At 36.4% G+C, this 26,988-nt stretch overlaps 1 protein-coding gene across 4 annotated transcripts in view; it reads left to right on the top strand.

The window, feature by feature from the left end:
- The window catches only part of LOC121381089 (tyramine receptor 1-like), a 99,138-nt gene that overhangs the window by 16,151 nt on the left and 55,999 nt on the right, over nucleotides 1-26,988 (top strand). For all 4 annotated transcript variants that reach the window (XM_041510189.1, XM_041510192.1, XM_041510191.1 and 1 more), the window contains exon 3: nucleotides 19,882-20,005. In XM_041510189.1, the coding sequence (XP_041366123.1) occupies nucleotides 19,882-20,005 (124 nt within the window). The remainder of the gene's footprint in view (nucleotides 1-19,881; nucleotides 20,006-26,988) is intronic.

The raw sequence follows: 26,988 nt of genomic DNA, 5'->3' as shown, positions 1-26,988 counted from the left end.
CAGTTACAGCATGCACTGTTTACTTTTCCCTTTCAAGTTTCTGGCACAGGAAATAAGTCTAATGACATGCGTGTTTTGATTGGTTGGACACTTCACGTGGTAGTTAATCTCGCACATAATTATGTTTTAGGCTAACTTGGAAATCACCAATCGTGACGACAGGTTAATGTCAATCAAATAAACCCCAGTCATGCTTTGAATTTCAGTGTTTGTTTTATTTACCTATTGTTTTCTAATTTAACACTTCGCTTACATATGGTTATCGGCAACCAGGAAAACAATTTACTTTAATGGTAACCGCACATGCAATGACTCGGCTTGGCCTATTACGTTTGGATAATGTCTCACAGCTGCCGATAAAAGATAATACCTTTTTTGTTCATCAATTAACAACGGATTAGATGTCACCATTCTATTCTTTTGATATCGGTCTGACATGGGATAATGCCCTGTATTTGAGCAATTGGCAGTACCGTTCCTGGTGACATGAATAGTAGCATGGGCGTATGGGGACTCTTTGATTTAGGGGGGCGTGAGGGGTTGATTTGCCCGAAATTTTACCCAGATAAAAACTGCCCGAATTTTCCCCACTGTTTTGCCTGAATTTGGGGGGGGGGCAATTGCCCCCCCCCCCCCCCCTCCCCCCCCCAACCATGAGTTTAATCAATTATTTTTCCCCAGGAGAGGGCAAAAGCGAAAACGGGACAATGACAATGGATCACACTTGACAAAAGACCAAACGTACAACACGACAAAACTGAAAGTTACAACATAATTTAAGTGTTTGTTTTATTTTAATGTTATACTTGTAAATGTGTAATCTTACAAAAATTTGATAAAAATCCAGTTATAATTGATCAAGAATTTGGGCTAGTGCTTTATCTTGGTGGGCTAGTGGTTTTCACAAACCCACTAGCCCTGTGGCTAGTGACTTTTCAAAATATTTGTCATACTCTGCATATAACCATAAATAAAATGTGTTGAGTGCGTCATTAAATAAAACATTTCCTTCCTTCCTTTTTTTATAAATTGGATTAGCAATATTTCTAGTCATTTGAATATTGATTAGCAATATTTCTAGTCATTTGAATATTGATTAGCAACTACTGTTTAATGTTTTAAAATTGTGTAGCGATCTCTGAAACTTGCGTAGCGAATGGCCACAAAATGTTTCCTAATTTATATACACAACCACTTATCACTTGTTTTGCCATGTTATTTATTGCACATGTTTATAGTGCGCAAAAATATTATACCACTTATCAATCTTGTGCACTATAAAGTATAAACAAGTGCAGTTGATGGGAAGCTGAGTGGTATCAATCTTATAAACCAAGTGCAATAAATAACATGGCAAAACAACTGGTGTATATGTGGGTCATAATCACCTTTCTATATTATGAATAAAAAAAGTTTAATAAAATAACACAACTTACTTTGTCTGGAAAGTTGGTTGAATTTTATAGAATTGACAGAAAACTGAACATCCTGGCTAGCAACATGACGTCATTCCTGGCTAGCGACATGACGTCATTTCTGGCTAGCGACATGATGTCATTCCTGGCTAGCGACATGACGTCATTCTTGGCTAGTGACATGACGTCATTCCTGGCTAGTGACATGACGTCATTCCTGGCTAGCGACATGATGTCATTCTTGGCTAGCGAATTGACGTCATTCCTGACTAGGGACATGACGTCATTCCTGGCTAGTGACATGACGTCATTCCTGGCTAGCAACATGAAGCCATTCCTGGCTAGTAACATGACGCCATTCCTGGCTAGCAACATGATGCCATTCCTGGCTAGCAACATGACGTCATTCCTGGCTAGCAACATGACGTCATTCCTGGCTAGCGACATGACCCCATTCCTGGCTAGGGACATGACGTCATTCCTGGCTAGGGATATGACATCATTCCTGGCTAGGGATATGATGTCATTCCTGGCTAGGGACATGATGTCATTCCTGGCTAAGGACATGATGCCATTCCTGGCTAGGGACATGATGCCATTCCTGGCTAAGGACATGACACCATTCCTGGTACCGGCCTCGGTGGCGTCATGGCAGGCCATCGGTCTACAGGCTGGTAGGTACTGGGTTCGGATCCCAGTCGAGGCATGGGAGTTTTAATCCAGATACCGACTCCTAACCCTGAGTGAGTGCTCCGCAAGGCTCAATGGGTAGGTGTAAACCACTTGCACCGACCAGTGATCCATAACTGGTTCAACAAAGGCCATGGTTTGTGCTATCCTGCCTGTGGGAAGCGCAAATAAAAGATCCCTTGCTGCTAATCGGAAGAGTAGCCCATGTAGTGGTGACAGCGGGTTTCCTCTCAAAATCTGTGTGGTCCTTAACCATATGTCTGACGCCATATAACCGTAAATAAAATGTGTTGAGTGCGTCGTTAAATAAAACATTTCTTTCTTTCTTTCCATTCCTGGTATACGTAATAACAACAAAACAGATCATAAGTGTCCCTACTGGGTGGTTATGGGTTTGAAATGTTTTAAAATTGGAAGGAAGGACATGTTTTATTTAACGATGTACTCAACACATTTTATTTATGGTTATATGGCATCGGACATACGGTTAAGGACCACATAGATATTGAGAGAGGAAACCTGCAGTCGCCACCTCATGGGCTACTCTTTTCGATTAGCAGCAAGGGATCTATTATATGCACCATCCCACAGACAGGATAGCACATACCCCGGCTTTTGATATACCAGTCGTGGTGCACTGGCTGGAACAAGAAATAGCTCAATGGGCCCACTGATGGGGATTGATCCCAGACTGACCGTGTATCAAGCAAGTGCTATACTACTGAACTACGACCCACCCTGTTTTAAAATTTGAAGTTATGTACATACATGTACTCGACAAATTTTAAACAGCAGTTCTCTTACTATATAATATTTCTAAAATTTACTAAAATGTATGTATTCCCTTACCGAAATGACTTATATTTTTCACTTATAAGTGAAGTATAAGTCGTTAATACTTTTCAAGTATAAGTGACTTATAAGTAAACGATTAGGATTTTGTATGCAAATGAGGTATCACTTATACAAAGTATATGTGACCTATAAGTGAAGTGTTAACCATATATATAAGTGAAGTGTAAGTCATTCGCTTATATTTAACAGAAGTGTTAGATATATATAAGTGACTTATAAGTGAAGTACCAGGTATAAGTGAAGTATAAGTGATTCACTGATATTTAACACAAACTGCTGTATAAGTAAAGTATAGGTGAAGTATAAGTGATTCACTGATATTTACAAACATTGCTGTATAGTGAAGTATAAGTGATTCACTGATATTTAAAAAAAAATGCTGTATAAGTGAAGTATAGGTGAAGTATAAGTGATTCACTGATATTTTACAAAAAAAACCCAAGTATAAGTGAAGTATAAGTCATTCACTGATATTTAACAGAAACTGTTGTATAAGTGAAGTATAGGTGAAGTATAAGTGATTCACTGATATTTACAAACATTGCTGTATAAGTGAAGTATAAGTGAAGTATAAGTGATTCACTGATATTTTACAGACAGTGCTGTATAAGTGAAGTATAAGTGATTCACTGATATTTTACAAAAACGCTGTATAAGTGAAGTATAAGTGAAATATAAGTGAATATCAAAGGTTGTGGTATGTTCTGTCCTGTCTGAGGTAAGATCATATAAAAGATGACTTGCTGCTTTTGAAACATGTAGAGAGCTTCCTCTGAATACTATGGGTCAAAATTAATTATCAATTTAATTTTTTACATCCAGTAGCCAGTGATGAACTAATCAGTGCTCTGGTGACATCATTAAACAAATGAAATTAGGCAGCAATCTGTCCCTGGAGGCCAAATTTCAATATTCTTAGGTAATTTCTGTATTAATGCGACTGACCCTATCTCCACCCACAGAAATGGACACCAATTTTGGTCAAGCTACCAACTGGTAACAAATGTTTTGTCAAGAAAAAGAAAAAGAAAAGAAAAAAGAAGAGTGAAACAACAGGTTCAAAATCCATGAATACCATGGGAATTCCCATGACCCATTTAATTCAAATAATTGTTTTAAAAAGTTATTGTTCTTATGTCACCAGTACAGTATGACAGCACTTCCACACCCTATCTGTAAACTGTCAGCAAGACATAAAAATTGAAGCACAATAGTCTTTAACAAAGTAGTGTTTCATTCTTCCCGAAGTGACCCACTAATACATGTATATCTGAACAGTATATGCAAAGAAATATTTTATAAATAATAATATAAATGAATATTTATTTTTAAATGTTAGATTGGATTCTCTCACATCCCTTTTTTTCAGTTATGTCTTGTTCAGTGCCATCTTGATATATGTCATCCAACATTCAGATGGGATTCTGCAAAAGAAAAAAATATTTCATATAGTCTGAATAGATCTGCTATGTAATTAGCAATTGTTTAATGTAAACATTTAGTTCTTTCTATTAGTTTTTAAAGACTAAGTTAGAGAATCACAGCCTACCAAGTTTCAGATGTGGGGAATCAAAACTTCAGGAAAAAACAAACTTTCAGTTAAATTTTCAATTTTACTTCTAAAAATAATAGTTTAAAAAAATATTCAATCAAATCTCTAGAATAAACGTTAATTTTTGTATTAAAACAGACTTTGAAATATTCAATGTTGAACTTTAATTTTAATTAAGAAGAAACCAGAAAATAAAATACATACATGTATATACATATATTTTTAAACTCTTAAGTTCTGGAAAGTACTAGAAAGAATCATGCAAATAAGTAATAACTGTTTATAAATTTCTCTGATTCAACTGATTATGTTTCCATAAGTTTCATGTATTTGTATGTACATGTTGAGGATATTAAAGCTGAATCGATGATCAACTTTAATAAAACATCAGTCAGACTGATTTGTTCAGTACATGAACCATTACAACATGTATGCATCTGGTGATATATTATAACTGGTGAATAAATGAAAACATCCATTTTAATTTTGCATTTTGTAAAAAATATGATGACCCTAGGTTTTTCTTTTGGTGTTCTCTGTAGCATCTTTATTTTTCTGAACAAACAATAGGTATTCTGACTTTAGAACAGTTTAATGTAAATGATATTAACATGCAATGATTGGGCTTATAAAAATTAATATGTGTATTAAGCAAACATAAAAGCTAACAAATATGTTTCATGTTACTGTTTAAAATGTCAGTCATTACAACTGCCCCCATTTCCCTTGGGCTTTTAATTAGAACTGTGTGAAGTAAATTAATTACTCCCAGTCTGCTAGAATTAGAGATACACATCCTTTTGATAAGACAGGTACAAAGTGATCAGGTGACAACTCCCATTATGATTCTCCTATAGACATTTTATTGCCCCAATTAGTGGAGCTATGTAATCCCTTTGTAAGGTGATATCTAAAGACTTCCAGTGTTTGTGAATTGCAGAAGTTGATGAACATTACATAAATTATTTTAGTTCATTTAATCAAAATACATATATATATATATACGATGCTTTTCATGTTGGTTTTATCACATAAACTGTTTTAATGTACAATGGCACAGATGTTCCTCCATTGCTCCTATAGTCACAATGATCAAAATTATATTTATTAAAAATTATAACTTATTAATACTTCCAAGCTATTAATTGATCATATGGATTTAAAAACTTTAAAATTTGCCTTGACATAAAAAAAAAAAAAAAAATCATGTTTGTTGGTAACAGAGGGAAACCACAAGTATATTTTAATTAATTACTACTAATTACTTATAATATTTAAATGTAAACAACAACACCAAACCTTTATGTGACAAAATAACTATAATCAGCACTATAGTTTGAACTATAGTTGTATTCACTAAATGAAATGTCTATGCACATGCATTAACATAAATGAAGAGAATTTATCAGACAAAGGAATGCCGCCATTTTGTCTATTTGAAAATCCAACAATGATTGTAATGCATGGTTTTTAAATGAAAAACATGAAGTGTTAAAATTAAAAAATAGGTGCTACATGTAGTCATATACTTACCAAATTAGTTTTCCTGTATGATAGACTTGTTCCACGGACATGAGGTATAGTCTTAACAAAACACATGTGCACAAAGAAAATGTCCAGGTGCCGCCATTTTGTTTTTTTTCTGTAGTTTCCTCCTACTGACTGGAGACCCACACAGTGGTATCTGAATTAAGTCCTTTTGAAGTTGCACCATGGCAAGGCTATTAATCTCAGGATTTTGCACCTCTCATAATAATCCCTTGTTCTATCTGAATTCCTGATGTCATTGTTGTTGTCTTTGTTTTTCTTTCTTTTTTAAAGTTAATTAACTTTTTTTTATATGTAAATACAAATTACTATTAATAGATAAAATAAATCCATACTGTAATAAACATTGAAATGGAGCTCACCTCCACACACCCCCCCCCCCCACACCCCACCCTCTACAGCCCTAATGCCCTACAGCTATAATTTTACAGATATTTATTGTGAAAGGTGGGTCTATTTAAGTGAGGAGGTAGCATGGGATAATTATAATCATATAGCATCATGTGTATTAATATTAATATTAATAATTTTTAAAATGATTATTGGAAATACTATCAAATTCTGTTACATGTATGTTTGGTTGTTTAGCCACTGTTCCCAATGAATTTGATAAATCCTGTGAGAAGTTATGAATTTTTAAAAAATAACCATGAAAATGTTTTGGACTTAGTTTTTTCCCCGTTCATTTGGAACACATCATTTCCTTTGCAAAAGGACTATCTCCAAACTAATAGTTTACTTATATTTCACTTATAGAAACAAACAAAAAATGTCTTAATTCCAGTTCACTTATACCACTGATAAACCACTTATAGGTGAACTATATGTGGAGTATCAGTGATGTATCAGTTAACCATTCTTTTCACTTATACTTATACACACTGATACTTCACTTATACCAATATATGGGTAACTTATAGGCCACTTATAAGTGGCGTATAAGTGAAGTATATTCCACTTATAAGTTTGTATAAGTTATTTCCGTAAGGGTTAATTTTCAAGATTTTAGGGTACATAATTTTACCCTTTGTATCATTTGGCAGACACCCTGATTTTGTTCAAAATCCAGACCTCTGTTGGTGTAAACCATTTATAGATTGAACGGAAACAAAAGAATGTATTATTTAACAGCTTACTCAACACATTTTAATGATGGTGATATGGCATCAGGATTTACAGGTTATGCAAAAATAGATACAGGAAACACATTTGTTTTGGGCGTAACGTTTATCGTCTTGACGTTGGTGCAATCTAAAGGACTTCTCGCCTAGTGTCCTATGCACAGCTGAAAACTACATTAATTATACATACCTGCTAGTAATGAACGTGTGCATTATCCCACAAACACTTGCTTTTGAAGAATTGCAGTGTAATTACATATATATAATATAAATGGATTCCTAAATGTTTCTTACCTGATAACATTTGACTTAAATGCAAGTGTTAAAATAAAATACACCATGTGCTGAATGGCAACATAGTAATCATAAAGTCTGAGGTAACATATTTTAAAGTTTAACCTACATATAATACAGTTAAATCCCATTGGCTCGAACCCTGTTGGTGCTTGAGAAAGTGTTTGACCATCGGCTAGTTCAGCATAACCAATCTGTTGTGTGTTGGTGCTTGAGAAAGTGTTTGACCATCGGGTAGTTCAACCTAACCAATCTGTTGTGTGTTGGTGCTTGAGAAAGTGTTTGACCATCGGGTAGTTCAACCTAACCAATCTGTTGTGTGTTGGTGCTTGAGAAAGTGTTTGACCATCGGGTAGTTCAACCTAACCAATCTGTTGTGTGTTGGTGCTTGAGAAAGTGTTTGACCATCGGGTAGTTCAACCTAACCAATCTGTTGTGTGTTGGTGCTTGAGAAAGTGTTTGACCATCGGGTAGTTCAACCTAACCAATCTGTTGTGTGTTGGTGCTTGAGAAAGTGTTTGACCATCGGGTAGTTCAACATAACCAATCTGTTGTGTGTTGGTGCTTGAGAAAGTGTTTGACCCATCGGGTAGTTCAACCTAACCAATCTGTTGTGTGTTGGTGCTTGAGAAAGTGTTTGACCCATCGGGTAGTTCAACATAACCAATCTGTTGTGTGTTGGTGCTTGAGAAAGTGTTTGACCATCGGGTAGTTCAACATAACCAATCTGTTGTGTGTTGGTGCTTGAGAAAGTGTTTGACCATCGGGTAGTTCAACATAACCAATCTGTTGTGTGTTGGTGCTTGAGAAAGTGTTTGACCCATCGGGTAGTTCAACCTAACCAATCTGTTGTGTGTTGGTGCTTGAGAAAGTGTTTGACCATCGGGTAGTTCAACATAACCAATCTGTTGTGTGTTGGTGCTTGAGAAAGTGTTTGACCCATCGGGTAGTTCAACCTAACCAATCTGTTGTGTGTTGGTGCTTGAGAAAGTGTTTGACCCATCGGGTAGTTCAACCTAACCAATCTGTTGTGTGTTGGTGCTTGAGAAAGTGTTTGACCCATCGGGTAGTTCAACCTAACCAATCTGTTGTGTGTTGGTGCTTGAGAAAGTGTTTGACCATCGGGTAGTTCAACATAACCAATCTGTTGTGTGTTGGTGCTTGAGAAAGTGTTTGACCCATCGGGTAGTTCAACCTAACCAATCTGTTGTGTGTTGGTGCTTGAGAAAGTGTTTGACCCATCGGGTAGTTCAACCTAACCAATCTGTTGTGTGTTGGTGCTTGAGAAAGTGTTTGACCCATCGGGTAGTTCAACCTAACCAATCTGTTGTGTGTTGGTGCTTGAGAAAGTGTTTGACCATCGGGTAGTTCAACCTAACCAATCTGTTGTGTGTTGGTGCTTGAGAAAGTGTTTGACCATCGGGTAGTTCAACCTAACCAATCTGTTGTGTGTTGGTGCTTGAGAAAGTGTTTGACCATCGGGTAGTTCAACCTAACCAATCTGTTGTGTGGTGGTGCTTGAGAAAGTGTTTGACCCATCGGGTAGTTCAACCTAACCAATCTGTTGTGTGGTGGTGCTTGAGAAAGTTTTTGACCCATTGGGTAGTTCAACCTAACCAATCTGTTGTGTGGTGGTGCTTGAGAAAGTTTTTGACCCATCGGGTAGTTCAACCTAACCAATCTGTTGTGTGATGGTGCTTGAGAAAGTTTTTGACCCATTGGGTAGTTTGACATAACCAATCTGTCAACATCATGTAAGTGTAACTCAGGACGTTTTTGGTTTGAGCATTGTGGTGTATTCGACCCTTCCGAGTTTGACTCAACAAGATTTTACTGTATTATATATATATTTTTTTTAATTGTAAGGCTAAATGACATATATCAAAGCAGCATACATATTGATCGATGGTTTTGGAAGCTAAAATAATGCAAAATTAAAAATGGCTTTTCCAAAATAGTTTGTTAAAAATAGATTCAGTCATTCTTTTTCTTTTTGACAGATAAAACATGACAAATGTTTTGTGTCACATACCTTGTACACTGAATAATTTATGTACATTTCCTTGGGATACAGGTACATTGTATATACCTTTACAACTTGACCAGAATAACTGACCTACTTGGAGATAATCTAACTGTACACAGACTTTAAAGTACAGGATAAACTACATGCTGTATGAACTGTGTTTAATAACTCCAGATCAAACAATGCAAAGAAACTTATTTTTTATTTAATGACACAATAACACATGGGGTGGGGGGGGTGGGGTGGGGGGTCACAGTAAGCTGGGTAGATTAGGGTATGTCTGGGGTGGGGTGAGGAGGGAAGGATGGGGTGGGATGGGGTAGATCTGGATGGGGTGGGATAGGGTAAGATAGGATATGGTACAGAAGAGTAAGGTAGGATAGTGTGGGGTAGGGTAAGGTAGGATATGGTAAAGTAGGATACTTTATTTTGTTCTCTGTTTAGTGGATGTTACCTTCATATTATAATGTACAAAACAGTAAAAAACAATGTGTAGACAGTGTGACTAAAGATGTATGTGCAAGTGTTTTAAACATCAGTCTCACTTATCTGTAATATCACACACTTCACCAGCCTTAACGGATATACAGTCAAACATGCTGTAGCAGCTACCTGTGTTAAGCAACCACCTATAGTAAGAGGCCACAATTTTATTCTCCCAGATCATAATCTGACTTGTATTAAGGCAAAATGTGTATTTTCCAAAATCATCTAATATACTATAATTGGAACTGTATTAAACAGCCACCTGTGTTAAGAGGCCACATTTTTATTCTCCTAAAATCATCAGATCTGTTATATTATAAGCTAACCTGTAGTAAGCAGCCACCTGCTATAGTGGTCACATTTATATTCTAAGATCGTCTAATATAGTATTTAAACTGACCTGTATTACACAGCCACCTACTATAAGAGGTCACATATTTATTCTAAAATCATCTAATATAGTATTTAAATTGACCTCCATTAAGAAGCCACATGTCTAAAAAGGCTAAACTTTTTTCTCCCAAATCACCTGATATAGTATAAACTGACCTGTATTAAGCAGCCACTTGTCTTAAGAGTCCACATTTTTATTATCTCAAATCATCTAATATAGTATAAACTGACCTGGATTAAGCAGCCACCTGTCTTAAGAGGCCAAATTTTTATTCTCTCAAATCAGCTAATATAGTGTAATCTCAGCTGACCTGCATTAAGCAGCCACTTGACTTAAAAGGCCAGTTTTATTTTACTACTCCGTTTAGTGACTGTTTAACACAGGTTTCACTGTATTGTATACTGTATCAGGGCTAGCTGTGAGGCAGTAGAAACTTTCACCAAATTATCTATACTGACACACAATGAAAACGCAAAAACAACTTTTCATTGCAAATAACGACAAACTGTTAATGAATTGATGGATAATGTAATATGACATTAATGACTGGTATTCATGAGATACATTCACCTGGAAACATGGCCAGTTATCATCAGTAATCGAGTTGCATTCGTGAAGACAACGGAGAAAGGATTGGCACAATCATCTCAAATAAGCCACAGGAATGTTCCTCCACTCCTCCTGCAATGCCTGTGCAAGCTCAGTGACGTTACGCGGTGGTGGCTGGCGGTGACGTACACGACGTCCTAACTCATCCAACATGTGTTCAATTGGGTTCAAATCCGGTGAAATGGCAGGCCAGTTCATAACGGTGATACCGGCTTGTTGCAGGAATGCCTGGGTAATTCTTGCAGTATGTGGACGGGCATTGTCTTGTTGAAAAAGAAGGGGACCTCCTGGTCTTCGGTGACGGCACAAAAGTGGCTGGAGAACTGGTCTTAGAATAACGTCAACATAACGCTGGGCTGTAAGGGCATCGTGGACATTGATGAAATCACTCCAGAAATCACAGTTGATTGCCCCCCATACCATCAGACAACCGCCGCCAAACCGATCATGTTCCCTCACACATCCGTCAACGTACCATTCATGGAGTCTCCTGTACACATGTGCTCTTCCATCAGCAAAGGAGACAGAGAAACGGGACTCATCTGAGAAAACAATGCTCTGGTAAAAGGCTGGTGAATGATTACCATTCTGGAGAGCAAACTGTAGTCTCGCAGCACGATGTCGCGGTGTCATGATTGTACGGGCATCTGCATCTGAGTCCAGCCGTTCTGAGTCGACGGATGACCGTCATCGGATGGATAGGCCTTCCATGACGTCCTATCATGTTGCTTGCTGTCATTGTCGCAGTTCTGAACCGATCATGGAGGTGGTGTCGTCGAATCTGCCGATCTTGGCGTGGGGTTGTAACGGGACGTTGACCAGGTCGAGGTCGATCACGGACACTCCCAGTCTGTTGATGACGTTCAGCAACTCGTCCAATAGTTGATGGATGGACTCTGAAGGTCCTAGCAACTTGGCTTTGCAAAGTCCCCCCTTGAACCATGCCCAACGCTCGCTCCCTTTGTTCTTCTCTGAGTCGTGGCATTCTTAATGTGATGAGGAATATGACACCGTTACGTGACTTTTATGTGTCCACATATTGGCATTTCACGTGCATTGCATGCAGCATAATTGAGCATGTAGTGAACGCATTTCACACCATTTTGTGTGTTTCTGCTATTGTATGTGTAACGAGAACAAAACCAGGATTAAAACCCAGACAAAAGTACCAATCAATGGCTTCCTCTCATAAATTGTTATTTTAAGTCCAATAAATATATTTTTCATTAATCACAACAAAATATTAAAAAATATCTGTTTTGCGTTTTCATTGTGTGTCAGTATACTAAACTTAAAAAATGTCAGAAACACAGTTATTTTCTGACAAAATATCAATTATTACATGAAATTAATCCACAAAATTAAAATAAAATTCGCCAATTGTTTTTAAAATTCGCAGTTGGTGAATTTTGCAAGTGCCAGAGCTAGCCCTATGTCTATATCCCGATTGACTTGTTAAAACTGCTGTGTCTATCATAATGCTGTATATGTTAGGGAGGCTGTACCATGTCATGTACAAACTTCTCCTCATGGGACAAATTGTTAATAATAATTGTCAAGAGGCAGAAAGCCACGAAAAAGGCTCTCTGATAATCAAAGGGGTGGGACGTAGCCCAGTGGAAAAGCGTTTGCTTGATGCATGGTCGGTCTCGGATCGATCCCAGTTGGTGGACCCATTGGGCTGTTTCTCGTTCTAGCCAGTGCTCCACAACTGGTATAACAAAGGCTGTGGTATGTACTACCCTGTCTGTGGGATGGTGCATATAAAAGATCCCTTGCTGCTAATCGAAAAGAGTAGCTCATGAAGTGGCGACAGCGGCTTTCCTGTCTCAATATCTGTGTGGTCCTTAACCATATGTCCGACGCCATATAACCATAAATAAAATTTGTTGAGTGTGTCGTTAAATAAAACATTTCCTTTCTTCCTCTGATAATCAACGTCACAAGCAGCTATTGCTGTCCATCTTAATTTTGAGAGTATTCCAGACATATCGAGAATTCCTCATGTTTTGAAGTGGTAATGTGAAAAGAAAGTTTGTTTTGTTTAACAACACCACTAGAGCATATTGATTAATTAATCATTGGCTATTGGATGTCAAACATTTGGTAATTCTGACACATAGTCATCAGAGGAAACCCGCTACATTTTTCTAATGCAGCAAGGGATCTTTTATATGCACCATCCCATAGACAGGATAGCACATACCACAGCCTTTGATATACCAGTCGTGGTGCACTGGCTGGAATGAGAAATAGCCCAATGGGCCCACTGATGGGGATCGATCCCAAACTAACCGCGCATCAAGCGAGCACTTTACCACTGGGCTACATCCCGCCCCTTGGTAATATGAATCATGAGCTGTTATCAGAGTTTGTCTGTCTTTCCACACTGGTGTTGAAGAACGTCACTCTGTAAGTCTAATATGAATCATGAGCTGTTATCAGAGTTTGTCTGTCTTTCCACACTGGTGTTGAAGATCGTCACTCTGTAAGTCTAATATGAATCATGAGCTGTTATCAGAGTTTGTCTGTCTTTCCACACTGGTGTTGAAGAACGTCACTCTGTAAGTCTAATATGAATCATGAGCTGTTATCAGCGTTTGTCTGTCTTTCCACACTGGTGTTGAAGAACGTCACTCTGTAAGTCTAATATGAATCATGAGCTGTTATCAGAGTTTGTCTGTCTTTCCACACTGGTGTTGCAGAACGTCACTCTGTAAGTCTAATATGAATCATGAGCTGTTATCAGAGTTGTCTGTCTTTCCACACTGGTGTTGCAGAACGTCACTCTGTAAGTCTAATATGAATCATGAGCTGTTATCAGAGTTTGTCTGTCTTTCCACACTGGTGTTGAAGAACGTCACTCTGTAAGTCTAATATGAATCATGAGCTGTTATCAGAGTTTGTCTGTCTTTCCACACTGGTGTTGCAGAACGTCACTCTGTAAGTCTAATATGAATCATGAGCTGTTATCAGAGTTTGTCTGTCTTTCCACACTGGTGTTGCAGAACGTCACTCTGTAAGTCTAATATGAATCATGAGCTGTTATCAGAGTTTGTCTGTCTTTCCACACTGGTGTTGAAGAACGTCACTCTGTAAGTCTAATATGAATCATGAGCTGTTATCAGAGTTTGTCTGTCTTTCCACACTGGTGTTGAAGAACGTCACTCTGTAAGTCTAATATGAATCATGAGCTGTTATCAGAGTTTGTCTGTCTTTCCACACTGGTGTTGCAGAACGTCACTCTGTAAGTCTAATATGAATCATGAGCTGTTATCAGAGTTTGTCTGTCTTTCCACACTGGTGTTGCAGAACGTCACTCTGTAAGTCTAATATGAATCATGAGCTGTTATCAGAGTTTGTCTGTCTTTCCACACTGGTGTTGAAGAACGTCACTCTGTAAGTCTAATATGAATCATGAGCTGTTATCAGAGTTTGTCTGTCTTTCCACACTGGTGTTGCAGAACGTCACTCTGTAAGTCTAATATGAATCATGAGCTGTTATCAGAGTTTGTCTGTCTTTCCACACTGGTGTTGCAGAACGTCACTCTGTAAGTCTAATATGAATCATGAGCTGTTATCAGAGTTTGTCTGTCTTTCCACACTGGTGTTGAAGAACGTCACTCTGTAAGTCTAATATGAATCATGAGCTGTTATCAGAGTTTGTCTGTCTTTCCACACTGGTGTTGAAGAACGTCACTCTGTAAGTCTAATATGAATCATGAGCTGTTATCAGAGTTTGTCTGTCTTTCCACACTGGTGTTGCAGAACGTCACTCTGTAAGTCTAATATGAATCATGAGCTGTTATCAGAGTTTGTCTGTCTTTCCACACTGGTGTTGCAGAACGTCACTCTGTAAGTCTAATATGAATCATGAGCTGTTATCAGAGTTTGTCTGTCTTTCCACACTGGTGTTGAAGAACGTCACTCTGTAAGTCTAATATGAATCATGAGCTGTTATCAGAGTTTGTCTGTCTTTCCACACTGGTGTTGCAGAACGTCACTCTGTAAGTCTAATATGAATCATGAGCTGTTATCAGAGTTTGTCTGTCTTTCCACACTGGTGTTGAAGAACGTCACTCTGTAAGTCTAATATGAATCATGAGCTGTTATCAGAGTTTGTCTGTCTTTCCACACTGGTGTTGAAGAACGTCACTCTGTAAGTCTAATATGAATCATGAGCTGTTATCAGAGTTTGTCTGTCTTTCCACACTGGTGTTGCAGAACGTCACTCTGTAAGTCTAATATGAATCATGAGCTGTTATCAGAGTTTGTCTGTCTTTCCACACTGGTGTTGCAGAACGTCACTCTGTAAGTCTAATATGAATCATGAGCTGTTATCAGAGTTTGTCTGTCTTTCCACACTGGTGTTGAAGAACGTCACTCTGTAAGTCTAATATGAATCATGAGCTGTTATCAGAGTTTGTCTGTCTTTCCACACTGGTGTTGCAGAACGTCACTCTGTAAGTCTAATATGAATCATGAGCTGTTATCAGAGTTTGTCTGTCTTTCCACACTGGTGTTGAAGAACGTCACTCTGTAACTTTGATATGTTGTCCAATTTGTAGACATCTTTCTGGAAATGTTTCTTAGTTTCTTAGTTTGAAATTAATTCCCAATCCACAAAATTAATTTTGAAACTTGAAAAAAAGAAGAGTTTGCCATTGAAGCACCATTGTTTATACTGTCCTGTCCTGTCTGTCGGGATGTGTATCCAGATTTTGTCATTCTCAGTATCTAAAAGTTAAAGTTTGTTTTGTTTAACAACACCACTAGAGCACATTGATTTATTAATAATCAGCTATTGAATGTAAAATATTTTTTCATATTGTGACACGTACAATTTTTTTTAAATATATTTAGCAACAAGGGATCTTTTTCAATATATATACTCTTTCCCACAAACATGATGGCACATACATACATGTACTATGGTCTTTGATATACCTGTTGTAGGGCACTGGTTGGGATGGGAGAAAATTAGAGTGTTGATCCTTTGATCCAAGTACATCAGCTGAGCACTCTTCCACTTGAGGGGGTGGGACGTAGCCCAGTGGTAGAGCGCTCGCTTGATGCGCGGTCGGTCTGGGCTCATTGGGCCATTTCTCATTCCAGCCAGTGCACCACGACTGGTATATCAAAGGCCGTGGTATGTGCTATCCTGTCTGCGGGATGGTGTGTATAAAAGATCCCATGCTGCTAATCGAAAAGAGTAGCTCATGAAGTGGTGACAGCGAGTTTCCTCTCTCAATATCTGTGTGGTCCTTAACCATATGTCCGATGCCATATAACTGTAAATAAAATGTGTTGAGCGTGTCATTAAATAAAACATTTCCTTCCTTTCTACTACTTGAGCGATAGATCCCACCCCTTTTCACCAGATCAAGACCAGGTTGTGCAATAATTTTAATACATGTAAAAAAATATTATGTATAGATAATCTGCTAAACACCAAATAGTTACTTTTTTCAACAGGCCTCTAACCAGTCTAAAATAAGTGGGGTTTCAGGACAACAAACAGAATCAGGACTCAATAATAGAGATAATGGTAGGTTTCAGCAAATGTTTTAAATAATTTGTGAAATATTGTGTACACCCAGAACTAGCTCTGCCAATAATAGAGGGTCTCTTCCAGATATATACAAAACTATTCAACTATAAAAGAACACTTTTTTAATATTTTTCTAGGAGGTGCAACTGCCCCCCCCCCCCCCCCTCCACCTTTGCCTCTCTGCTAGGTAATGACCCTTTTATAAAATCATCTGAGGTGTCATTTAGTAAACATTCCTCTCCTTGAATTGTCATTTCAAATGGATTTGATCATTTGCCAAATTAAGATGCATGTGCTCACAGTGATAATTAAATCCAGCACATCCTGAATTACGTCATTTTACGTCACGCTCATATGTAAGGTATTTACGGCTGACTGACATGAATCACATTCTTCATTTACCGCCTGGCTGTATTGTCCTCTTATCAGGGTTACCACTTTAAACAGAACACTTCTATAGTTGATATCTAAAGCTGATCCACATGTGTTAAAGTTATCCAGCCTGTGGGTAATTTTCACATCTAAGCACCGAGGAATTATGAAAGTATACAGTGTCAGGAGTGACATCATAATAGAGCAGTGAAGGTCAATACAATAATAAACGTTTTTCGAGGCACTTTATTTTCAGAAGTATGTGTTTGTACAATGTATACAAAAGAAACACAGTTATTTTAATTTGAAATGTTTTAGCTACCCATACATGTATGTTTATTGTGCCACAATAATAAACTCCATCATATGTGGTCATGTGGGATAGAAAGAGTACACCCGAGGTGGTGGAACTTTTAACCAGGGTCAAACATTTTACCACTAAGGGTGTACTTTTTCTATCCCACATGACCGTATATGATAGTCTTTTTTTCCCATCCATTCAATCACTTTGGAGCAAAGGACTAAAATATAAAAAAAGAAAACGAAAAAAAATCAAAATTATACTCAGGTGATTTTCTAGTCTTATATATTAGTTATGAAAATCCATGGAATAAAAACCATACAAATGTGTCAGTGTTATCATGACCTGTTATGGTATAATGACCTGTTATAGATAGAAATATGAGTTGTATTTACAATTTTACTGCAAAACTGATGTAATTTGAAACAGACTATAATACCCAGGTTGATATTGATTACACTTGACAGATGAAATCACAAATACTAAGTGTAAGAATACATAGCAGTCCAGCATATTAAATTTATATAGTCCGTTTCAAATCAGTTTTGCAGTAAAATTATAAATAAATCTCATATTTCTATCTATAACAGGTCATTTATTATCATTTTTTGTACCGGTTATTTGAATACCATAACAGGTCATAATAATACTGACACATTTTAATAGTTTTTATTCCAGGGATTTTCATAACTAATATATAAGACTGGAAAATCACCTGGGTATAATTTTGATTAGTACATTAGGTTGTTTTTACAAAATGCAGAAAGAATTCTCCAATATTAACCTACCAGTAGACATTTCATGTCAGTTATTTAATTCTCTTGTTGAGCCTGTCCTTTTGTATGCCAGTGAGGTTTGGGGTGCCCAGTTCATATCATTAAAATCTTTGGAAACTTTCCTGCCAGAGAGAGTGCTTTTAAAATTCTGTAAATATACACTACAGGTTAACAGTCGTACCTATAATTGGGCCTCTAGAGCTGAGCTAGGTTTATACCCACTCCTGTTGTCTGTGGTAAAAAGAATGTTACATTTTTACTCCCATATGCAAACTACGGACAACATTATTTTACAACATGCTTTCTCTGAATGCACAAGCCTTGAAAAGAAAAATATTGGTTGGCTTCACAAACTATATTATTATATTGGTGAGTTGAATCAAAAACGAAGCACTGTCAATTATCCCATTCATCTTATAAATATTTTAAAACTAAGTATCACAATATTTTAAAAGAAAATCTTACAGCTCCAGTCAAAAGAAATGGATTCAGTAATAAGATGTGAACATACAAATTATATAAACACAATATTCAACTAGAGCCATATTTATTACACTGTATACATCCAGAACACCGTAAAGCTTTTACTAAATTACGTCTCAGTGACCACAAATTAAAAATAGAGGCTGGGCGCCATACAAAACCCTTCACTTCAGTGGAAGAACGTTTATGTGACCACTGCAATGCAATTGAAGATGAATACCATCATATCACAATATGTAAGAAATATAATAGTCAACCTGTCAAATTATATCCATATCTAACTTTCCGTAATTACAAGTATGAGTATGCAAGAAAAATGTATATATATTATGCAAAACCAAAATCCAGCCTGTTCTGGTGCAGTGTGCAAATTTGTTCATGATTATATACATGTATTGCCCATAATTAGTCCTTATTTAGTCATTAGAATAGTATGATGTTTGTTTGTGTCTTGTTTGTGTATATGTTTTGCATCTAGTTCCGTACGTGGAATGTTTATATGCCATAAAGTTTTTATCTTTTATCTTATCTTTTATTAATAAACCATTATTTACACAAAACGAACAAAGATGGCTGAAAAAGTAACTTCTTTATTTGACCTTTTTATCGTAAATAAACTACACTATCATATTTGCCGCATCTGTTTCACGTGTTAAATATAATGTAACACTACAAATTAACAAGATAACTTTTATAATGAAGGTTTTAATAATTAACAAGATAACTTTTATAATGAAGGTTTTAATAACAAAATATCAATCTAAAACTAACCAGCTCGCATTTATATGACTCATATATTACCAACGCCGTAATACTCCCCATGATGTATATTCAGTGACATCATAGCCCATGCAAGACAGATTTATTCGACATAGTCTGACATCATGGAATGGGTCTGTCTTGCATGGCTAGGGATGAGAAAACTCTTTTCTATACAGCAGCTATTTACCATAAAGATTTTGCCTTATTTACATGTATTCAGTATTCAAATTTCTTTCCATAAATTTCTGTAAACTTCTGCGTATACTTTTGTTTTTGTGTTTTTGTTAATAACACCACCAGAGCACATTGATTAATTAATTCATTGATCATTGGCTATGATGTTGGATGTGAAACATATGGTAATTCTGATGGACATCATCTTCATAGGAAATTGGCTTCAGTTTTCTATTAGTAGTGTGCAAAGGATTTTTTACATGCACAGGACCGCACATACCATAGCCTTTGATATATCAGTCATGGGACATTGATTGGGATGGGAAAAAACAGTGGGTACAGGAAAGTAACTTAATAGCTGAAAATATTTTCTGTAGTCTAATAATTACGACATGAGAAACATCTGATAAAATGATTCACTTTCAATGTAATGAAAACAAAATGTAAATATGTGTTTTGGTTTTCTTTCCAGGCATATATGCTTGGCTATATGAACAGTGCATTCAACCCAATCATCTACGCGTTCCGCAGTCCTTCATTTCGAGAGGGTTATAAGGAGATTTTGTGTCAAACGCCAACATATGTGGTTACTGATGGTGAGTTATCTGCCCCTGTTATCACTATCAAGGGCGTGATTTTTCAGCTTTTTAAATAATTTAATTCAGCTTGTTATCTGAATTCTTTTTTTTTTAATGTAAATTGATTTTCACAAAGTAGATTGGATTGTATTTGAAATGTTGAGAAATGACCTGTTTTCAGCTTTTTAAAAATCATTTCAGCTCATTTCATGTTAAATGGGTATTACCAGGGGTTTTTCAAATTTGAACTTAGTAGACCTTTTGTCTATAATTTCTCTGGACAGCTTTAGGAATAGCCTAATATTGCTCTGTAGAAAATAGTTTTTACCCCAGCAGGACTTTGGGGAGTTATTCCAATCCCCCCCTCCCCCCTCCAGTCTATGTCCCTGATCACATCCCTGTATTATTCAATGTATTGTGATATGTTATATCCATAATAGAACCATAGTTTTAATTTTACAGGTTTTCTAAGTTTGGTTTTGGTGATAGTAGTATTAATTAATTAATGCAAGATAATGGAAATGGGATTTTTAATGGTACCTGCTGACTGACCTATTGCTAACATAATGGTTTGGGTTACGAGCCGTTCAAATATTATGTAATGTTATTTTTGTCAAAATTAGACACCCTCCCTCCCCCCTGTAATGCTAGACAATACACCCAAAAAATATTACGTAATGTTTGAAACCCCCCCTCTCTCATTCACAAACAAGTCATGTGATGGGTGTAATGTAGTTTTAATGTACTGTTTTGGAATTTGGGAAAGCACAGATATGGATTTCAACTCGATTTATAATCCTTATTGTGTGTATATGTCTAGCTATAACTAACTAGGCCTACGTTAAAACATTGTCGCCATGACAGAGTGTTTATGGAAAAAAAAAAGTAATAATAAAAAGGTATGTTGCATAACGCTGTTAAATACACCCACCCACCCGCCCGCCCACCCACCCGCCCACCCACCCACCCACCCACCCGTCGAGTGCTACTGCATTTCGTTTGCGTTTACCAATTTTAAACAGTATTGCTCTTACTGTCAAATAATTACAAAAATGTACCCAAGATTTCAGGGTACATAATTTTATCTGACAGAAAGCCTGACTCGTGAAAACCTGTCCTAAGGAAAATGCTTTGAAAATAATAATATTAAAGGGACATTCCCGAGTTTGCTGCATTGTAAGATGTGTTAAAGGGACATTCCCGAGTTTGCTGCATTGTAAGATGTTTCTGACTAATAAAATATTTCTATGATTAAACTAACATATTTAAATATATTTTCTTGTTTAGAATATCAGTGTCTGTATATTCAATGTGTTTCTGGTTATCTTAATATTTGTAAGAAGCCCAAACTGGATTTTATCTTCAAATAATTTCCTATGTACGAAAAAAAATATTTTAGGAAATAAAATGAAATTTAACCTAATACAACTATTAGAATGATCAGAAATAGAGGATAGTAAACGAGTTACCAGTTATTATCAAATTTATGTCCCGAGTGAAATAGAGGATAGTAAACGAGTTACCAGTTATTGTCAAATTTATGTCCCGAGTGAAATAGAGGATAGTAAACGAGTTACCAGTTATTGTCAAATTTATATCCCGAGTGAAATAGAGGATAGTAAACGAGTTACCAGTTATTGTCAAATTTATGTCCCGAGTGAAATAGAGGATAGTAAACGAGTTACCAGTTATTGTCAAATTTATGTCCCGAGTGAAATAGAGGATAGTAAACGAGTTACCAGTTATTGTCAAATTTATATCCCGAGTGAAATAGAGGATAGTAAACGAGTTACCAGTTATTGTCAAATTTATGTCCCGAGTGAAATAGAGGATAGTAAACGAGTTACCAGTTATTATCAAATTTATGTCCCGAGTGAAATAGAGGATAGTAAACGAGTTACCAGTTATTATCAAATTTATGTCCCGAGTGAAATAGAGGATAGTAAACGAGTTACCAGTTATTATCAAATTTATGTCCCGAGTGAAATAGAGGATAGTAAACGAGTTACCAGTTATTGTCAAATTTATGTCCCGAGTGAAATAGAGGATAGTAAACGAGTTACCAGTTATTGTCAAATTTATATCCCGAGTGAAATAGAGGATATTATCAAATTTATGTCCCGAGTGAAATAGAGGATAGTAAACGAGTTACCAGTTATTGTCAAATTTATGTCCCGAGTGAAATAGAGGATAGTAAATGAGTTACCAGTTATTGTCAAATTTATATCCCGAGTGAAATAGAGGATAGTAAACGAGTTACCAGTTATTGTCAAATTTATGTCCCGAGTGAAATAGAGGATAGTAAACGAGTTACCAGTTATTGTCAAATTTATGTCCCGAGTGAAATAGAGGATAGTAAACGAGTTACCAGTTATTGTCAAATTTATGTCCCGAGTGAAATAGAGGATAGTAAACGAGTTACCAGTTATTGTCAAATTTATGTCCCGAGTGAAATAGAGGATAGTAAACGAGTTACCAGTTATTATCAAATTTATGTCCCGAGTGAAATAGAGGATAGTAAACGAGTTACCAGTTATTATCAAATTTATGTCCCGAGTGAAATAGAGGATAGTAAACGAGTTACCAGTTATTGTCAAATTTATGTCCCGAGTGAAATAGAGGATAGTAAACGAGTTACCAGTTATTGTCAAATTTATGTCCCGAGTGAAATAGAGGATAGTAAACGAGTTACCAGTTATTGTCAAATTTATATCCCGAGTGAAATAGAGGATAGTAAACGAGTTACCAGTTATTGTCAAATTTATGTCCCGAGTGAAATAGAGGATAGTAAACGAGTTACCAGTTATTATCAAATTTATGTCCCGAGTGAAATAGAGGATAGTAAACGAGTTACCAGTTATTATCAAATTTATGTCCCGAGTGAAATAGAGGATAGTAAACGAGTTACCAGTTATTATCAAATTTATGTCCCGAGTGAAATAGAGGATAGTAAACGAGTTACCAGTTATTATCAAATTTATGTCCCGAGTGAAATAGAGGATAGTAAACGAGTTACCAGTTATTGTCAAATTTATGTCCCGAGTGAAATAGAGGATAGTAAACGAGTTACCAGTTATTATCAAATTTATGTCCCGAGTGAAATAGAGGATAGTAAACGAGTTACCAGTTATTATCAAATTTATGTCCCGAATGAAATAGAGGATAGTAAACGAGTTACCAGTTATTGTCAAATTTATGTCCCGAGTGAAATAGAGGATAGTAAACGAGTTACCAGTTATTGTCAAATTTATGTCCCGAGTGAAATAGAGGATAGTAAACGAGTTACCAGTTATTATCAAATTTATGTCCCGAGTGAAATAGAGGATAGTAAACGAGTTACCAGTTATTATCAAATTTATGTCCCGAGTGAAATCATTCTGACTTGTCACAAGCTTTAGTGAGTGACAAGTGAAAATTATTTCACGAGGACATAAATTTGATAATAACTGCCAAGTAATGAGTTTGTTATTCTATTTATTACCCCAGCTATTTGGGTGTTTTTTTAAAGCCTTTATTTTCTAGATAGCTTACATTGGCTACACATCCATATATACAGAAACAACGTAAACTACTTTACTATTCTGGGTATTACTTTAACTTTGTGTTTTATTCACGGTTCACAAATAATTTTCAAAACCCAAAGTTCTGTATATTCTGTAAAAAAAACAAAATCTATAATGAATTGCATTAAACTACCATTTTAACACTGAAACCATAAAGACGTAAACGCAGATGCTTTTAACTACATGACGTCATTGTGTGTGCTTTGCCAAATCGTAATGACGTCATATTTAGTACCGACAAGGTGATTGGTTTGTTGGCATCAAATCATCAAATAGTAGTGTACGTTAAACCAATGCATGATAATTTCTCTTTGAGAAATTATGATTTTTATTTTCACCGTTATGAGTGCCTGCTAGGGTAATAAACACGTTTAATATATAGTCACTAATATTTTATGCAGAAAACTATATTTGATATATAATTACAATCGTTAAAAAGTCTCTGTTAGTTGACAACATCTTAAAAATTGCAACAAACTCAGGAATGTCCCTTTAATAACAACTTAAACATTGAACTTAGGACTCTGATTCTAGTATCCAAGGTTTGTCGGATCTCACAGTGAACATATGTATGGGAGTGGGGAGTACGTAATTGTTCCCCCTACTTAGATTATGGGGAGCCATTTAAAAATATTACCATTATGAGCTTTGATATTTAATCCTTTTGGGGTACTATATATTTTTTTAATTCACATGCTAAGGGTAGCTAAAAGTAAGTCTTTTTGAACTAGTCTCAAGGGAGTGATAGGTAGCCATAATGATAGCTCCCATTATATAGTGACGTTTGATACATTCCATTTCTGTGACACCACATAAAATATATTGGGACCTACAGGAACTATATGAACAACATTTCTAAACTTACTGATTTTGCCAAATTAAGTTAATCAGGGGTTAAAATTGGCTGACACTCCTTACTACCAGGGCTTCCAGAATTTTTTTAAAATCCACTAACCATGGGATCAATGTTTTCAAAAATTTACTAGCCATGTTTAAAAATTCACTAGCCCTACTTTATTTAAGTTAATATAATTTTACTAAATAATAGTAATAATTGGATATGTCACCTAAAGAGGGAGATAGAGGTTAAAAACACTAACATTCATATGTAAATAATAGACTTACTGCAATATTGGACCCAAAAACATTTCAACAACCTTTCGGGTATGGCAATAATAGTTATTTATTAGCCCAACATTGAATATTACTTGCCATGGGAGTGGGGCTATAATAATCTAGAAGTCCTGTCAGGCATGGCAATAATAGTTATTTACTAGCCCAACATTGAATATCACTAGCCATGGGAGTGGGGCTATAATAATCTAGAAGTCCTGTCAGGCATGGCAATAATAGTTATTTACTAGCCCAACATTGAATATTACTTGCCATGGGAGTGGGGCTATAATAATCTAGAAGTCCTGTCAGGCATGGCAATAATAGTTATTTACTAGCCCAACATTGAATATTACTTGCCATGGGAGTGGGGCTATAATAATCTAGAAGTCCTGTCAGGCATGGCAATAATAGTTATTTACTAGCCCAACATTGAATATCACTAGCCATGGGAGTGGGGCTACCATGATCTAGAAGTCCTGTCAGACATGGCAATAATAGTTATTTACTAGCCCAACATTGAATATCACTAGCCATGGGAGTGGGGCTACCATGATCTAGAAGTCCTGTCAGGCATGACAATGGTAGTTATTTACTAGCCCAACATTGAATATCACTAGCCATGGGAGTGGGGCTACCATGATCTAGAAGTCCTGTCAGGCATGGCAATGGTAGTTATTTACTAGCCCAACATTGAATATCACTAGCCATGCGAGTGGGGCTACCATGATCTAGAAGTCCTGTCAGACATGGCAATAATAATTATTTACTAGCCCAACATTGAATATCACTAGCCATGGGAGTGGGGCTAGCATGATCTAGAAGTCCTGTCAGGCATGACAATGGTAGTTATTTACTAGCCCAACATTGAATATCACTAGCCATGCGAGTGGGGCTACCATGATCTAGAAGTCCTGTCAGGCATGGCAATAATAGTTATTTACTAGCCCAACATTGAATATCACTAGCCATGCGAGTGGGGCTACCATGATCTAGAAGTCCTGTCAGGCATGGCAATGGTAGTTATTTACTAGCCTAACATTGAATATCACTAGCCATGAGAGTTGGGCAACCATAATCTAGAAGCCCTGTTGGGCATGACAACAATAGTTATTTACTAGCCCAACATTGAATATCACTAGCCATGGGAGTGGGGCTACCATGATCTAGAAGTCCTGTCAGGCATGGCAATGGTAGTTATTTACTAGCCTAACATTGAATATCACTAGCCATGAGAGTTGGGCAACCATAATCTAGAAGCCCTGTTGGGCATGACAACAATAGTTATTTACTAGCCCAACATTGAATATCACTAGCCATGGGAGTGGGGCTACCATAATCTAGAAGCCCTGTTACTACATTATTCTGCCAGCCCGAATCCAAACCTGCCAGACTTAATTGACTCACACTAATGTGTGACTATAAACCTTCCCTGGCTCGTGTTGATGATGGCAGGCAAAAACTGGTTGGGACAGCAGTATTTCGAGCCCTGTTAATAATTAACTCACAAAGTTGTAATATGCAGTGATCGCCATGAGCAAAATCAAGGCGAGCTGAGCAACAACACTCTTCTGAAATGGTACAAAGTGAGAAATCACATGAAGTTTCAAGTACATTTTATTAGAAATTTTATTGCAAGGCAATCACTTTATCACTCTTATAAAAATATTATGGAGGAGACCGCATCTGATGTAAATTAACGGTAAAAAATTTATAAAGCTGAAATAGTTTACTGTACAAGAGACTAGGATCGGTGCCTTCATGATTTTTTTTATATACTATATTCCAAAAGTCCAACTTCATTTTCAGTTTTATATGCAGTATTGTGTTGAACTGTAAACTATTAAAAATATATTTGTGGTATTCCTGGCTCAGCATGACATTTGATTGGTATCTCCATGGTTGTTAACTGGTTGCTAGATTTTGTTGTTGATTTGTTGTTCAATGTCTGCCAACTTGAAATGTTTATACCCAATTGCACCTGCTCTGCTATCAAATTATTCTCTCTTTTTTTTTCGCTTGGCGTAATTTAATTAAAGTGTTTTTCTGCAGCGTAACTATTACCCTTTTGTCTGGTTTGTGGCACTTTGTGCGTATGTGATGGTGTTTTACTGAATGTCAAATCGTAAACTACTTCTTTGTTATTAGTTCTAATGCACAAGATGTGAACAGTGGCATTTTGTTTTTAAATACTGTACAAACACTGATTTCATTGAAAGAAGAAGCTATTTTGTTTCTTGTTAAAAACATCCAGTCTTTTTGATAATATACGTAACAGATTTTTTCAAAGGTTTTATTTAGATGTTCTGTCTAGAATTCTGAATA

The sequence above is a fragment of the Gigantopelta aegis genome, chromosome 9 (genome assembly GCF_016097555.1).
Source record: "Gigantopelta aegis isolate Gae_Host chromosome 9, Gae_host_genome, whole genome shotgun sequence".
NCBI classification, from domain to species: Eukaryota; Metazoa; Mollusca; class Gastropoda; order Neomphalida; family Peltospiridae; genus Gigantopelta; species Gigantopelta aegis.
The sequence above is the reverse complement of the archived record's forward strand: the minus strand, read 5'-3'. Positions and strand labels throughout refer to the sequence as shown.